The following is a 14,150-nucleotide window of genomic DNA, read 5'->3' on the forward strand; positions in this document are numbered from 1 at the left end:
GATTAAAATCCTTCGAACGTTCGATTCGAATGAAAATCCTTCGATCGAACGATTAAAATCCTTCGAACGTTCGATTCGAATGAAAAATCCTTCGAACGATCGAATCGAACGATTTTAGCGGGTGTTCGAAGTTCGCGATCTTTCGCATTTTTTGCCGGTGTTCGCGAACACCAAATCGGCAGTTCGCTACATCCCTAGTAAAGACACAGAGCCACTGTTCGGACCTGTGTGATTGCTTTTTTGCTAAACTGCCGTTTGGTTCACCTTTCATTAAATTCTGAGTTTGAGCATTGTCCGTGTGTCCAGATGTGGTAATTACCTGGGAGTTTAACTACCGAACTCGGGCACACTGCAGAATACTAACTAAATATGCCCCCTTCTGTTTTGCAATCAGTGCCAGGCCAAAAGGTAAGGGCACCCAAGGCAATCATTGGCCTCCAAGTGCCACCCCCTCATCACATAACCAACACCATATAAAACTCTGCTTCTCATCCATCCCAGCCAACTCGAACTGCAACTGGTGCGTCACTGTTCTGATGGCCAAACATACAGTTGGGCTACAACTAGGGAGAAGAGCTATGTGACTAGTGTCCCACACTATTTTGCTCTAGGCATGTGCCTCTTCTGCATAATTCTGGCTCCAGTCCCATCTGGAGCTATCAATGCCAAGGAAAAACAGACCCCACTGTTCTGTGAGAGAACCAGTCCCTACTTGTTTTAGCCAAAATATTTCTCTCTAACCACTACACGCCAATGCCCAATCTGAGATTTCAGGCACGTTTCTGACACATTTCTCACAAGTTAATTAATTAGCTTTGAACTCTGGAAAACAGTTCCTCTTTACTGGAATGTGCAAGTGTTTTTGGAACCCCACATGGTACTGCCCAAAACACATTTATTCTGTGTTCTGGGCAGAGCATTCTAATGTCCCTTCCCCCTGTACCCATGATGGGGAGCAGTGAGGGCTCAGTTTCTCTAACAGTGGCAGCCAACCGGTGGCTCATGAGCAAAATGTTGCTCATCAGCCCCTTGTATGTTGTGGTCAGTGGCCTCACAGCAGGCGCTTATTTTTTCATTCCAGGCTTGAAGACAAGTTTTGGTTGAATAAAAACCTGCTGAACTGCAAAAATAAGCTTCCTGTGGGCTGACACTACTGGTAGCCCCTATGTGAACTAACTTTTTTGAATGCTTCTGTTGCTCTCCAAATTCTAATTACGTTTGAATGTAGCTCAGAGGTTGAAAAGGTTGGGGATCCCTGATCTATAATGTAAGAACAAAATAAATCCAGTGCAGTGAGTGGGACCCTCCCCTGAGTGCTGCACTCCAGATCCCACAGCAAAGCCTCCTGCACTGTGTTACTTGTCTGGAAGTCCGGAGCCCACACATTCCCCTTATTGCCTCCCCTCTCAACCACATCTGCCCATATTGTACCCGGGGGGCTCCTCTATCTCTGGGGGGAAGGTGGAAGAGAAAGAATTTATGGAACATGATACAAATATGAAAGAAATGAGCCCACGAAAAGAACCGGAATATTTCCAGGGAGAATCCTGAATAAACCTGAGCTGTTCCGGCCAATCTCTGTAACCAGCGACCAAATAAGCCCTTTAGTGGGCACGGGCATATACTAGGGAACAGGATCCCACACAAACTGGGCGCATTTATCATCAGAGAGAAGAGAAACCCCCCATTTTTCAGACTCTGGAAACACAGACCGATATATGCCCCAAAACTTCCACAAGCGACAATACATGGGCGGGGTTTGTATAATCACCCAATAAGAACTAAAGTCGAACTCTGAGAGCTGACCAATCAGCGATCCGGAAAAGCTGAATATAAGGAGGTCGGGAAACTAAAGATATTCGATTTTAGGCAGCTCGTGTGAGTGAATTGGATCGAGAATGGCAGCTACAACTGAGTCCGCTCCTGTTGCTCCCCCGGCAGAACCAGCCGCTGCCAAGAAGACAAAGAAGCAGCAGCCGAAGAAAGTAGCGGGAGGCGCAAAAGCCAAGAAACCCTCCGGGCCCAGCGCGTCTGAGCTGATCGTCAAAGCCGTGTCCGCCTCTAAGGAGCGCAGCGGGGTGTCCCTGGCCGCTCTCAAGAAGGCTCTGGCTGCCGGAGGCTACGATGTGGACAAGAACAACAGCCGCCTCAAGCTGGCTCTCAAGGCCTTGGTCACTAAGGGGACTCTCACCCAAGTCAAAGGCACCGGAGCCTCCGGATCCTTCAAGCTCAACAAGAAGCAACTGGAGACCAAGGACAAGGCGGTGGCCAAGAAGAAGCCCGCGGCGCCCAAAGCCAAGAAACCAGCAGCCGGGGCAAAGAAGGCGCCCAAGTCCCCGAAAAAGCCAAGAAGGTCTCGGCAGCAGCAAAGAGCCCCAAGAAGGTGAAGAAACCGGCAAAGGCCGCCAAAGCCCCAAGAAACCGAAGGCTGTTAAAGCCAAGAAGGTGGCCAAGAGTCCCGCTAAAAAGGCCACCAAGCCCAAAACTGCCAAGAGCCCAGCAAAGGCCAAAGTCGCCAAACCCAAAGCGGCTAAAGCCAAGAAGCCTGCGCCTAAGAAATAATGTGCCCGCAACCCCTGCTCGTCCCACCAAAGGCTCTTTTCAGAGCCACCACTTCCTCCATTAAAACAGCTAATACTGTATGAATGGCTTAATTATCTCACGGGAAGGGTTTCCAGTATCATCACCTGAATCTCCCATCAGATTATACTTTTGGACCTCCGCTCCATTTTCCACTTATATTTGTATCACACGCAACTCACTGCGCAAATTTACAGTATTACACTGCCACCGTGTGGCCAATTGCACCTATTTCACATAAGTACTTCCAATGCTTTCCAAAATGCTTCGGGTTTCCTGCTGTGCTTTTTATAAATGATTGTGAAATCCAGCTGGATGTTTCTAAGACTAATATAGGCCGATTTTGTGTCATAAAGCTGTACATTTAACAACTCAGACCCCACTTACTGTGCTCAATTTCTACTTCCTTTGGGGATTGGGTTGAAGCACCCTGGGAATGCGAATGATCCCAGTCTCCCCTCCCCCCTTTTATCTGAGCCGGATGCCAAACTCTCACTTTCTCTCTATTAATATTGGTACAACTGTATATGAACGGAAGGGACTTGTACTGGATACATTTATATCCTTCTCTTGCTCTACCCCACGGCTGATTTTGGAAAGTTTTAATGACTTCCTGGAATAAACTTACGTCTTATTTTGATAATTGAATCCATGCGTTATGATTGGATTTTGAAGGTGCCAATCAATGTTCGTTTATTGAGGTATGATCTATTTATGTTCAATTGTTTTAAACTGAAATGTTCCCCTGCGTGAGATTAATACGCCTTCACGGGAAGGCGCCGGCTCCAATACAATCTGAGATTATCTAAACGGAATATAAGAATGGGACACTGACGTGCTTTATAGACACTGAGATTATTTTGGCGGGCTGGCTATGGCAGGGTTTTTTCACTGGTCCAAAAGGAATTGTGATTTACATGACTTCAAGTTCCTTATTAGCAAATCAAAGAAGAAGATTTAGAGCGGGCTCTTTTAAATTTGAATTCTAGCCTTCCCGCCAGGGTATAATTACGTCACAGAACGACTGGTTATTGATCAGCAAATCAAATGGGAGTATTTAAAGCGGGCTCTCACATTCGATGTTATAGCCTTCCAATCAAAAACGAGAGACTGTGTATAAATAAGAGGCACGAAACCATTCGCTTCATAACATTTTTTGTTGCGTTGTATAGCTATGGCTCGTACAAAACAGACCGCCCGCAAGTCCACCGGAGGGAAGGCTCCTCGCAAACAGTTGGCCACTAAGGCAGCCAGGAAGAGCGCTCCGGCCACTGGGGGTGTCAAGAAGCCGCATCGTTACCGCCCAGGTACTGTCGCTCTCCGAGAAATCCGACGTTACCAGAAATCGACTGAGCTGCTGATTCGCAAATTACCTTTCCAGCGCCTGGTTCGTGAGATCGCTCAGGATTTCAAGACCGACCTGCGTTTCCAGAGCTCGGCAGTCATGGCTCTGCAGGAGGCCAGCGAGGCTTATCTGGTCGGCTTGTTTGAGGACACCAACCTGTGCGCCATCCACGCCAAGAGGGTCACCATCATGCCCAAGGACATCCAGCTGGCCCGCAGGATCCGAGGCGAGAGGCTTAGATACAGTTGCGACTTTTCTTACTAAACACAAAGGCTCTTTTCAGAGCCACCAAATCCCAAATTAAATGAGTTCAACGCTCCAATATCTGTTCATTCGGGGAAGCCCGTGAGATCCTTGTGTAGAACCAATTTCGAACAGCGGCAACAGCTGTGGTACCGGCATCATTAATGCTTTTGTTTGTTTCTGCAATCTCCCCCTTATATAATGTGTAGCAATTTCAAACTTGCCACGATATCTCGCTCAGTTATCCACAAACATAAGGGCTAATACGAACATCTGCGTTATATCTAACCAACTTCTAGACCTGCAACTTTTATTGTGGCATCCTCGTTTTTCAAGTATTTACATTGTAATAGTCGTCGACCCCAGTGCTAAACCCATCAGTCCCGCTGTATAATCGGTAGAATGTGACATTTCTGTACGGACATCCTTCCCGTGAATGTAACATATCATATTAGCAACCGAACCAAGGAGCAGAGGCCGGTCTGAGCGATGTTGTGGTAGATTGATCTAAGTATTATCAGCGCCACCTAGTGTCACATGCACATTAAAAAAAGTGTTTGGGCACTTGGGCAATCGTACTGATTATTACACCTAAAAAATATAGATTAATTAGATAAACGAATACATCTCGCAGATTTGTTTACAGAATTAAGCTCGTCAGAGACGATGAGTCACTTACAAAGATTGAAATTCAGATATCACCAAGAGCTTCAAATGGGCCAATAGGAGGTCAACAATATTTTTAAGGTAGCCAATAGGACAGAAATTTGTAATCGTGTACCACTGGGCAAATTTAAAACTTAAAATCATTATCTTGTAAATTGTAAATATTGCTTCTTTAAATTTCTTCCGGCATTCTATGAATGAAATTGAATCGTGTATTGCCCCAAAGTAACACTGGAAATTCGCAGTTGGTTGAGGTTCATAAGAATCTGTTAATAAGCGATATAGTTAGAGAATAAAAACTAGATACAATTGACACATCGTTGATTCCCCAAACCTTTCAATGATACAACATGACAATGTGTTTATCATTGGATGAGATTCATTATTTCGGTTAAAGCCTAAATAGCAAATGACACACATTGCGGAAAATTTCTACATATTCTAAATGTTTATTTACTGACGGGAGTGGAAAACAGAAATAAAATCTAACTACACGGAAGCGTTATTAGCCCCGCCCAAATGTCTAGTTCCCTATCGGTCGACTTTAGTGCTATATAAGGTGTAGTTATGTGAGTGACGAGGCAGTTTGTACAGAACGCATATTTAGTGATCATGTCTGGACGCGGCAAAGGCGGAAAGGGCTTAGGGAAAGGAGGCGCCAAGCGGCACAGGAAGGTGTTGCGGGATAACATTCAGGGCATCACTAAACCCGCCATCCGCCGCCTGGCCCGGAGAGGGGAGTCAAGCGCATCTCAGGTCTTATCTACGAGGAGACTCGTGGCGTTCTCAAGGTTTTTCTAGAAAATGTTATTCGAGACGCTGTCACCTACACAGAACACGCCAAGAGGAAGACGTTACCGCCATGGATGTGGTGTACGCTCTCAAGCGCCAGGGCCGCACTCTCTACGGCTTCGGAGGCTAAATCTTCTATTGCCCATCAATCTTGTACCCAAAGGCTCTTTTCAGAGCCACCCACCCATTCATATAAGAGTTGTGATATTTTGAACGAGATTTTTTTCTTCTAGACTTTCATTTAATGCTTTATGGTACTTAAGTTATTGTAGTTGCTGCATTTCTATTTATGGATTGGAGCGCACTCTTTTCTAGCACCATTATAACTTTATACTGTGGGTTGTGCCCCCTGTCCAGTAAATGGCCCTGCCTTCCTAGAGTAGATTGTGTCGCTGGGCATCTCTCACGATACAGCCAATTTGTTTGGAGACTTTCACTGCAGCAAAGTAGAGCTGGACACAAACAGCATGGATCTCCCATTAGCCTCTTTGAAATAAATTGATACTGGCTATGGGAGGGAGTTATCCATGTACCATTACATCTTCAGGGTAAAATGCCCCATTGGTTGCTCTACCCCGCCCACTGTGCAATACTTGCGCGCTATTGGCTAATTTAAATTAATGGGTAAAGACACAGAGCCACTGTTCGGACCTGTGTGATTGCTTTTTTGCTAAACTGCCGTTTGGTTCACCTTTCATTAAATTCTGAGTTTGAGCATTGTCCGTGTGTCCAGATGTGGTAATTACCTGGGAGTTTAACTACCGAACTCAGGGCACACTGCAGAATACTAACTAAATATGCCCCCTTCTGTTTGCAATCAGTGCCAGGCCAAAAGGTAAGGGCACCCAAGGCAATCATTGGCCTCCAAGTGCCACCCCCTCATCACATAACCAACACCATATAAAACTCTGCTTCTCATCCATCCCAGCCAACTCGAACTGCAACTGGTGCGTCACTGTTCTGATGGCCAAACATACAGTTGGGCTACAACTAGGGAGAAGAGCTATGTGACTAGTGTCCCACACTATTTTGCTCTAGGCATGTGCCTCTTCTGCATAATTCTGGCTCCAGTCCCATCTGGAGCTATCAATGCCAAGGAAAAAACAGACACCACTGTTCTGTGAGAGAACCAGTCCCTACTTGTTTTTAGCCAAAATATTTCTCTCTAACCACTACACGCCAATGCCCAATCTGAGATTTCAGGCACGTTTCTGACACATTTCTCACAAGTTAATTAATTAGCTTTGAACTCTGGAAAACAGTTCCTCTTTACTGGAATGTGCAAGTGTTTTTGGAACCCCACATGGTACTGCCCAAAACACATTTATTCTGTGTTCTGGGCAGAGCATTCTAATGTCCCTTCCCCCTGTACCCATGATGGGGAGCAGTGAGGGCTCAGTTTCTCTAACAGTGGCAGCCAACCGGTGGCTCATGAGCAAAATGTTGCTCATCAGCCCCTTGTATGTTGTGGTCAGTGGCCTCACAGCAGGCGCTTATTTTTTCATTCCAGGCTTGAAGACAAGTTTTGGTTGAATAAAAACCTGCTGAACTGCAAAAATAAGCTTCCTGTGGGCTGACACTACTGGTAGCCCCTATGTGAACTAACTTTTTTGAATGCTTCTGTTGCTCTCCAAATTCTAATTACGTTTGAATGTAGCTCAGAGGTTGAAAAGGTTGGGGATCCTTGATCTATAATGTAAGAACAAAATAAATCCAGTGCAGTGAGTGGGACCCTCCCCTGAGTGCTGCACTCCAGATCCCACAGCAAAGCCTCCTGCACTGTGTTACTTGTCTGGAAGTCCGGAGCCCACACATTCCCCTTATTGCCTCCCCTCTCAACCACATCTGCCCATATTGTACCCGGGGGGCTCCTCTATCTCTGGGGGAAGGTGGAAGAGAAAGAATTTATGGAACATGATACAAATATGAAAGAAATGAGCCCACGAAAAGAACCGGAATATTTCCAGGGAGAATCCTGAATAAACCTGAGCTGTTCCGGCCAATCTCTGTAACCAGCGACCAAATAAGCCCTTTAGTGGGCACGGGCATATACTAGGGAACAGGATCCCACACAAACTGGGCGCATTTATCATCAGAGAGAAGAGAAACCCCCCATTTTTCAGACTCTGGAAACACAGACCGATATATGCCCCAAAACTTCCACAAGCGACAATACATGGGCGGGGTTTGTATAATCACCCAATAAGAACTAAAGTCGAACTCTGAGAGCTGACCAATCAGCGATCCGGAAAAGCTGAATATAAGGAGGTCGGGAAACTAAAGATATTCGATTTTAGGCAGCTCGTGTGAGTGAATTGGATCGAGAATGGCAGCTACAACTGAGTCCGCTCCTGTTGCTCCCCCGGCAGAACCAGCCGCTGCCAAGAAGACAAAGAAGCAGCAGCCGAAGAAAGTAGCGGGAGGCGCAAAAGCCAAGAAACCCTCCGGGCCCAGCGCGTCTGAGCTGATCGTCAAAGCCGTGTCCGCCTCTAAGGAGCGCAGCGGGGTGTCCCTGGCCGCTCTCAAGAAGGCTCTGGCTGCCGGAGGCTACGATGTGGACAAGAACAACAGCCGCCTCAAGCTGGCTCTCAAGGCCTTGGTCACTAAGGGGACTCTCACCCAAGTCAAAGGCACCGGAGCCTCCGGATCCTTCAAGCTCAACAAGAAGCAACTGGAGACCAAGGACAAGGCGGTGGCCAAGAAGAAGCCCGCGGCGCCCAAAGCCAAGAAACCAGCAGCCGGGGCAAAGAAGGCGCCCAAGTCCCCGAAAAAGCCCAAGAAGGTCTCGGCAGCAGCAAAGAGCCCCAAGAAGGTGAAGAAACCGGCAAAGGCCGCCAAAAGCCCCAAGAAACCGAAGGCTGTTAAAGCCAAGAAGGTGGCCAAGAGTCCCGCTAAAAAGGCCACCAAGCCCAAAACTGCCAAGAGCCCAGCAAAGGCCAAAGTCGCCAAACCCAAAGCGGCTAAAGCCAAGAAGCCTGCGCCTAAGAAATAATGTGCCCGCAACCCCTGCTCGTCCCACCAAAGGCTCTTTTCAGAGCCACCACTTCCTCCATTAAAACAGCTAATACTGTATGAATGGCTTAATTATCTCACGGGAAGGGTTTCCAGTATCATCACCTGAATCTCCCATCAGATTATACTTTTGGACCTCCGCTCCATTTTCCACTTATATTTGTATCACACGCAACTCACTGCGCAAATTTACAGTATTACACTGCCACCGTGTGGCCAATTGCACCTATTTCACATAAGTACTTCCAATGCTTTCCAAAATGCTTCGGGTTTCCTGCTGTGCTTTTTATAAATGATTGTGAAATCCAGCTGGATGTTTCTAAGACTAATATAGGCCGATTTTGTGTCATAAAGCTGTACATTTAACAACTCAGACCCCACTTACTGTGCTCAATTTCTACTTTCCTTTGGGGATTGGGTTGAAGCACCCTGGGAATGCGAATGATCCCAGTCTCCCCTCCCCCCTTTTATCTGAGCCGGATGCCAAACTCTCACTTTCTCTCTATTAATATTGGATACAACTGTATATGAACGGAAGGGACTTGTACTGGATACATTTATATCCTTCTCTTGCTCTACCCACGGCTGATTTTGGAAAGTTTTAATGACTTCCTGGAATAAAACTTACGTCTTTATTTTGATAATTGAATCCATGCGTTATGATTGGATTTTGAAGGTGCCAATCAATGTTCGTTTATTGAGGTATGATCTATTTATGTTCAATTGTTTTAAACTGAAATGTTCCCCTGCGTGAGATTAATACGCCTTCACGGGAAGGCGCCGGCTCCAATACAATCTGAGATTATCTAAACGGAATATAAGAATGGGACACTGACTGTGCTTTATAGACACTGAGATTATTTTGGCGGGCTGGCTATGGCAGGGTTTTTTCACTGGTCCAAAAGGAATTGTGATTTACATGACTTCAAGTTCCTTATTAGCAAATCAAAGAAGAAGATTTAGAGCGGGCTCTTTTAAATTTGAATTCTAGCCTTCCCGCCAGGGTATAATTACGTCACAGAACGACTGGTTATTGATCAGCAAATCAAATGGGAGTATTTAAAGCGGGCTCTCACATTCGATGTTATAGCCTTCCAATCAAAAACGAGAGACTGTGTATAAATAAGAGGCACGAAACCATTCGCTTCATAACATTTTTTGTTGCGTTGTATAGCTATGGCTCGTACAAAACAGACCGCCCGCAAGTCCACCGGAGGGAAGGCTCCTCGCAAACAGTTGGCCACTAAGGCAGCCAGGAAGAGCGCTCCGGCCACTGGGGGTGTCAAGAAGCCGCATCGTTACCGCCCAGGTACTGTCGCTCTCCGAGAAATCCGACGTTACCAGAAATCCACTGAGCTGCTGATTCGCAAATTGCCTTTCCAGCGCCTGGTTCGTGAGATCGCTCAGGATTTCAAGACCGACCTGCGTTTCCAGAGCTCGGCAGTCATGGCTCTGCAGGAGGCCAGCGAGGCTTATCTGGTCGGCTTGTTTGAGGACACCAACCTGTGCGCCATCCACGCCAAGAGGGTCACCATCATGCCCAAGGACATCCAGCTGGCCCGCAGGATCCGAGGCGAGAGAGCTTAGATACAGTTGCGACTTTTCTTACTAAACACAAAGGCTCTTTTCAGAGCCACCAAATCCCAAATTAAATGAGTTCAACGCTCCAATATCTGTTCATTCGGGGAAGCCCGTGAGATCCTTGTGTAGAACCAATTTCGAACAGCGGCAACAGCTGTGGTACCGGCATCATTAATGCTTTTGTTTGTTTCTGCAATCTCCCCCTTATATAATGTGTAGCAATTTCAAACTTGCCACGATATCTCGCTCAGTTATCCACAAACATAAGGGCTAATACGAACATCTGCGTTATATCTAACCAACTTCTAGACCTGCAACTTTTATTGTGGCATCCTCGTTTTTCAAGTATTTACATTGTAATAGTCGTCGACCCCAGTGCTAAACCCATCAGTCCCGCTGTATAATCGGTAGAATGTGACATTTCTGTACGGACATCCTTCCCGTGAATGTAACATATCATATTAGCAACCGAACCAAGGAGCAGAGGCCGGTCTGAGCGATGTTGTGGTAGATTGATCTAAGTATTATCAGCGCCACCTAGTGTCACATGCACATTAAAAAAAGTGTTTGGGCACTTGGGCAATCGTACTGATTATTACACCTAAAAAATATAGATTAATTAGATAAACGAATACATCTCGCAGATTTGTTTACAGAATTAAGATCGTCAGAGACGATGAGTCACTTACAAAGATTGAAATTCAGATATCACCAAGAGCTTCAAATGGGCCAATAGGAGGTCAACAATATTTTTAAGGTAGCCAATAGGACAGAAATTTGTAATCGTGTACCACTGGGCAAATTTAAAACTTAAAATCATTATCTTGTAAATTGTAAATATTGCTTCTTTAAATTTCTTCCGGCATTCTATGAATGAAATTGAATCGTGTATTGCCCCAAAGTAACACTGGAAATTCGCAGTTGGTTGAGGTTCATAAGAATCTGTTAATAAGCGATATAGTTAGAGAATAAAAACTAGATACAATTGACACATCGTTGATTCCCCAAACCTTTCAATGATACAACATGACAATGTGTTTATCATTGGATGAGATTCATTATTTCGGTTAAAGCCTAAATAGCAAATGACACACATTGCGGAAAATTTCTACATGTTCTAAATGTTTATTTACTGACGGGAGTGGAAAACAGAAATAAAATCTAACTACACGGAAGCGTTATTAGCCCCGCCCAAATGTCTAGTTCCCTATCCGGTCGACTTTAGTGCTATATAAGGTGTAGTTATGTGAGTGACGAGGCAGTTTGTACAGAACGCATATTTAGTGATCATGTCTGGACGCGGCAAAGGCGGAAAGGGCTTAGGGAAAGGAGGCGCCAAGCGGCACAGGAAGGTGTTGCGGGATAACATTCAGGGCATCACTAAACCCGCCATCCGCCGCCTGGCCCGGAGAGGGGGAGTCAAGCGCATCTCGGGTCTTATCTACGAGGAGACTCGTGGCGTTCTCAAGGTTTTTCTAGAAAATGTTATTCGAGACGCTGTCACCTACACAGAACACGCCAAGAGGAAGACTGTTACCGCCATGGATGTGGTGTACGCTCTCAAGCGCCAGGGCCGCACTCTCTACGGCTTCGGAGGCTAAATCTTCTATTGCCCATCAATCTTGTACCCAAAGGCTCTTTTCAGAGCCACCCACCCATTCATATAAAGAGTTGTGATATTTTGAACGAGATTTTTTTCTTCTAGACTTTCATTTAATGCTTTATGGTACTTAAGTTATTGTAGTTGCTGCATTTCTATTTATGGATTGGAGCGCACTCTTTTCTAGCACCATTATAACTTTATACTGTGGGTTGTGCCCCCTGTCCAGTAAATGGCCCTGCCTTCCTAGAGTAGATTGTGTCGCTGGGCATCTCTCACGATACAGCCAATTTGTTTGGAGACTTTCACTGCAGCAAAGTAGAGCTGGACACAAACAGCATGGATCTCCCATTAGCCTCTTTGAAATAAATTGATACTGGCTATGGGAGGGAGTTATCCATGTACCATTACATCTTCAGGGTAAAATGCCCCATTGGTTGCTCTACCCCGCCCACTGTGCAATACTTGCGCGCTATTGGCTAATTTAAATTAATGGTTTCTATGCAAGTGACCGTTTATTGCCGCCAAAATAACGAGTGTTCCCCAAAGATGAAAAACGACGAGAACTCCCAAGTTAGATTACTATTGCAAGTTCTGTTCAGTAGGCATTGAATGTGGCAAATATCCTATGCGTAAACGTATTTCTACGTGTATCACAAATTATGGTTCTAAAAAATAAAACTTTTGACAAAGTGAGTAAAGATCCAGTACTAACGGATTATACGGATTCCACGGGAGACACCGTTACGGTTGTTTCTTCTATTCCCACGAGCCTCATACAAACACCAGTTCGTAATGAGCAAATTTAGTTTCTCTAGATACGAAAAACGAGAATCTCAGCCTTTTTAGCAGGTGTGGGTGGCTCTGAAAAGAGCCCTTGTGTTCAGATTGGGGACAGGGCAGTTCACTTGCTCTTAGCGGACTTTGAACTCTCGGTTTTCTTGGGCAGCAGCACGGACTGGATGTTGGGCAGGACTCCACCCTGAGCGATAGTCACACCTCCGAGCAGTTTGTTCAATTCCTCATCGTTGCGCACAGCGAGCTGCAGGTGCCTGGGGATAATACGGGTCTTTTTGTTATCTCGGGCAGCGTTCCCAGCCAATTCCAGGATCTCAGCAGTCAGATACTCGAGCACTGCAGCCAAATAGACCGGAGCTCCGGCTCCCACACGTTCAGCATAATTGCCTTTCCTCAACAGACGATGAACACGACCAACTGGGAATTGCAGCCCAGCACGAGATGAGCGAGTCTTTGCCTTGGCACGGGTTTTCCCTCCTTGTTTGCCTCTGCCAGACATGTTGCCAAAACTCTAGTACAATCTAGCAATAAACACCAAGCCGCCGGATCGCTCATTTATAGAGTGTACCTGTTCGCTGATTGGGTGAGTTTCAAGCAGCCAAAGCCAGACGTGTATTAACAGGAACCAACCAAAAGATCACAAGGCTAATCTTTGCGTTGATTGGATAATGTCGCGTATGCTTCTGCTTTGACGTAGTCTTTGCAGTGGGCGTTTAGCTCATGTGACAGAAATGGCCAATAGAAAACTCAAAGACAGAGCTGCCTCGTTTGCATGAGAGGACTATAAAAACGATCAGCAATACAGTGTACAGAGACAAACAATATTGAGTTTTGTTGAAAATGCCTGAACCAGCAAAGTCTGCGCCAGCACCGAAGAAGGGATCCAAGAAAGCGGTGACTAAGACCCCGAAGAAAGATGGGAAGAAGCGCAGAAAGAGCAGGAAGGAGAGTTACGCCATTTACGTGTACAAGGTGATGAAGCAAGTGCACCCCGACACCGGTATTTCCTCCAAGGCCATGGGGATTATGAACTCCTTTGTCAACGATGTGTTTGAGCGCATCGCAGGGGAAGCCTCCCGCCTGGCTCATTATAACAAACGCTCCACCATCACCTCCCGGGAGATCCAGACCGCGGTCCGACTGCTGCTGCCTGGGGAACTGGCCAAACACGCCGTGTCCGAGGGCACCAAGGCTGTCACCAAGTACACCAGCGCCAAGTAACTGCTCCTTCCCTTGTCCTACTCCCAGCAACACAAAGGCTCTTTTAAGAGCCCGCCACCTTCTCTCCGGAAGATCTGTAACCGGCTCTTGTGGTGAATAGGGGCTGTGTTTAATGGGGTGGGTATTTAATTAACTGCCTGTGAACCGAATCGCTGTTCTCAGGAATTTTTGAGTTGGGGGATCTTTAGATACCTGAGCTGAACATTTTTCTCAATCACAATCTGACGCGCTAATAGCGCCAGCGCAGTTCTTTCTATACATGGCGAAGCCTTATATTTCCATCTGTGAAGTCCGAGCCAATTAAAGAGCAGA

At 46.1% G+C, this 14,150-nt stretch overlaps 6 protein-coding genes and 2 pseudogenes across 6 annotated transcripts; 7 read left to right on the forward strand and 1 right to left on the reverse strand.

Moving 5' to 3' along the window:
• The first annotated feature begins 1,802 nt into the window (after window positions 1–1,802).
• On the forward strand, window positions 1,803–2,613 carry LOC121398061 (annotated as a pseudogene).
• Window positions 2,614–3,420: 807 nt separating this feature from the next.
• LOC121398063 (histone H3-like) lies at window positions 3,421–5,247 on the forward strand. Its single transcript, XM_041576613.1, has one exon. The coding sequence runs from the start codon at window positions 3,755–3,757 to the stop codon at window positions 4,187–4,189; it is 435 nt and encodes a 144-aa protein (XP_041432547.1). The 5' UTR covers window positions 3,421–3,754; the 3' UTR covers window positions 4,190–5,247.
• A 128-nt stretch (window positions 5,248–5,375) lies between these two features.
• LOC108716551 lies at window positions 5,376–5,807 on the forward strand (annotated as a pseudogene).
• Window positions 5,808–7,892: 2,085 nt separating this feature from the next.
• LOC121398060 (histone H1B-like) lies at window positions 7,893–9,279 on the forward strand. The gene has a single exon (XM_041576611.1). It carries the CDS (start codon window positions 7,953–7,955, stop codon window positions 8,616–8,618), a length of 666 nt encoding a protein of 221 aa, XP_041432545.1. The 5' UTR covers window positions 7,893–7,952; the 3' UTR covers window positions 8,619–9,279.
• Window positions 9,280–9,427: 148 nt separating this feature from the next.
• On the forward strand, window positions 9,428–10,623 carry LOC108716541 (histone H3). Its single transcript, XM_018262738.2, has one exon. It carries the CDS (start codon window positions 9,815–9,817, stop codon window positions 10,223–10,225), a length of 411 nt encoding a protein of 136 aa, XP_018118227.1. The 5' UTR covers window positions 9,428–9,814; the 3' UTR covers window positions 10,226–10,623.
• Window positions 10,624–11,434: 811 nt separating this feature from the next.
• Window positions 11,435–11,871, forward strand: LOC121398088 (histone H4). The gene has a single exon (XM_041576638.1). It carries the CDS (start codon window positions 11,509–11,511, stop codon window positions 11,818–11,820), a length of 312 nt encoding a protein of 103 aa, XP_041432572.1. The 5' UTR covers window positions 11,435–11,508; the 3' UTR covers window positions 11,821–11,871.
• Window positions 11,872–12,676: 805 nt separating this feature from the next.
• On the reverse strand, window positions 12,677–13,257 carry LOC121398070 (histone H2A type 1-like). Its single transcript, XM_041576619.1, has one exon. It carries the CDS (start codon window positions 13,114–13,116, stop codon window positions 12,724–12,726), a length of 393 nt encoding a protein of 130 aa, XP_041432553.1. The 5' UTR covers window positions 13,117–13,257; the 3' UTR covers window positions 12,677–12,723.
• Window positions 13,258–13,311: 54 nt separating this feature from the next.
• LOC121398077 (histone H2B 1.2-like) lies at window positions 13,312–13,893 on the forward strand. The gene has a single exon (XM_041576628.1). The coding sequence runs from the start codon at window positions 13,458–13,460 to the stop codon at window positions 13,836–13,838; it is 381 nt and encodes a 126-aa protein (XP_041432562.1). The 5' UTR covers window positions 13,312–13,457; the 3' UTR covers window positions 13,839–13,893.
• The last annotated feature ends 257 nt before the right edge of the window (window positions 13,894–14,150 follow it).

This window comes from Xenopus laevis, chromosome 9_10L, assembly GCF_017654675.1.
Source record: "Xenopus laevis strain J_2021 chromosome 9_10L, Xenopus_laevis_v10.1, whole genome shotgun sequence".
Lineage (NCBI taxonomy): Eukaryota > Metazoa > Chordata > Amphibia > Anura > Pipidae > Xenopus > Xenopus laevis.

Coding starts and splice junctions, on each gene's coding strand:
- LOC108716541 (XM_018262738.2), top strand. CDS start 9,815: ATGGCTCGTACAAAACAGACCGCCCGCAAGTCCACCGGAGGGAAGGCT.
- LOC121398063 (XM_041576613.1), top strand. CDS start 3,755: ATGGCTCGTACAAAACAGACCGCCCGCAAGTCCACCGGAGGGAAGGCT.
- LOC121398088 (XM_041576638.1), top strand. CDS start 11,509: ATGTCTGGACGCGGCAAAGGCGGAAAGGGCTTAGGGAAAGGAGGCGCC.
- LOC121398060 (XM_041576611.1), top strand. CDS start 7,953: ATGGCAGCTACAACTGAGTCCGCTCCTGTTGCTCCCCCGGCAGAACCA.
- LOC121398077 (XM_041576628.1), top strand. CDS start 13,458: ATGCCTGAACCAGCAAAGTCTGCGCCAGCACCGAAGAAGGGATCCAAG.
- LOC121398070 (XM_041576619.1), bottom strand. CDS start 13,116: ATGTCTGGCAGAGGCAAACAAGGAGGGAAAACCCGTGCCAAGGCAAAG.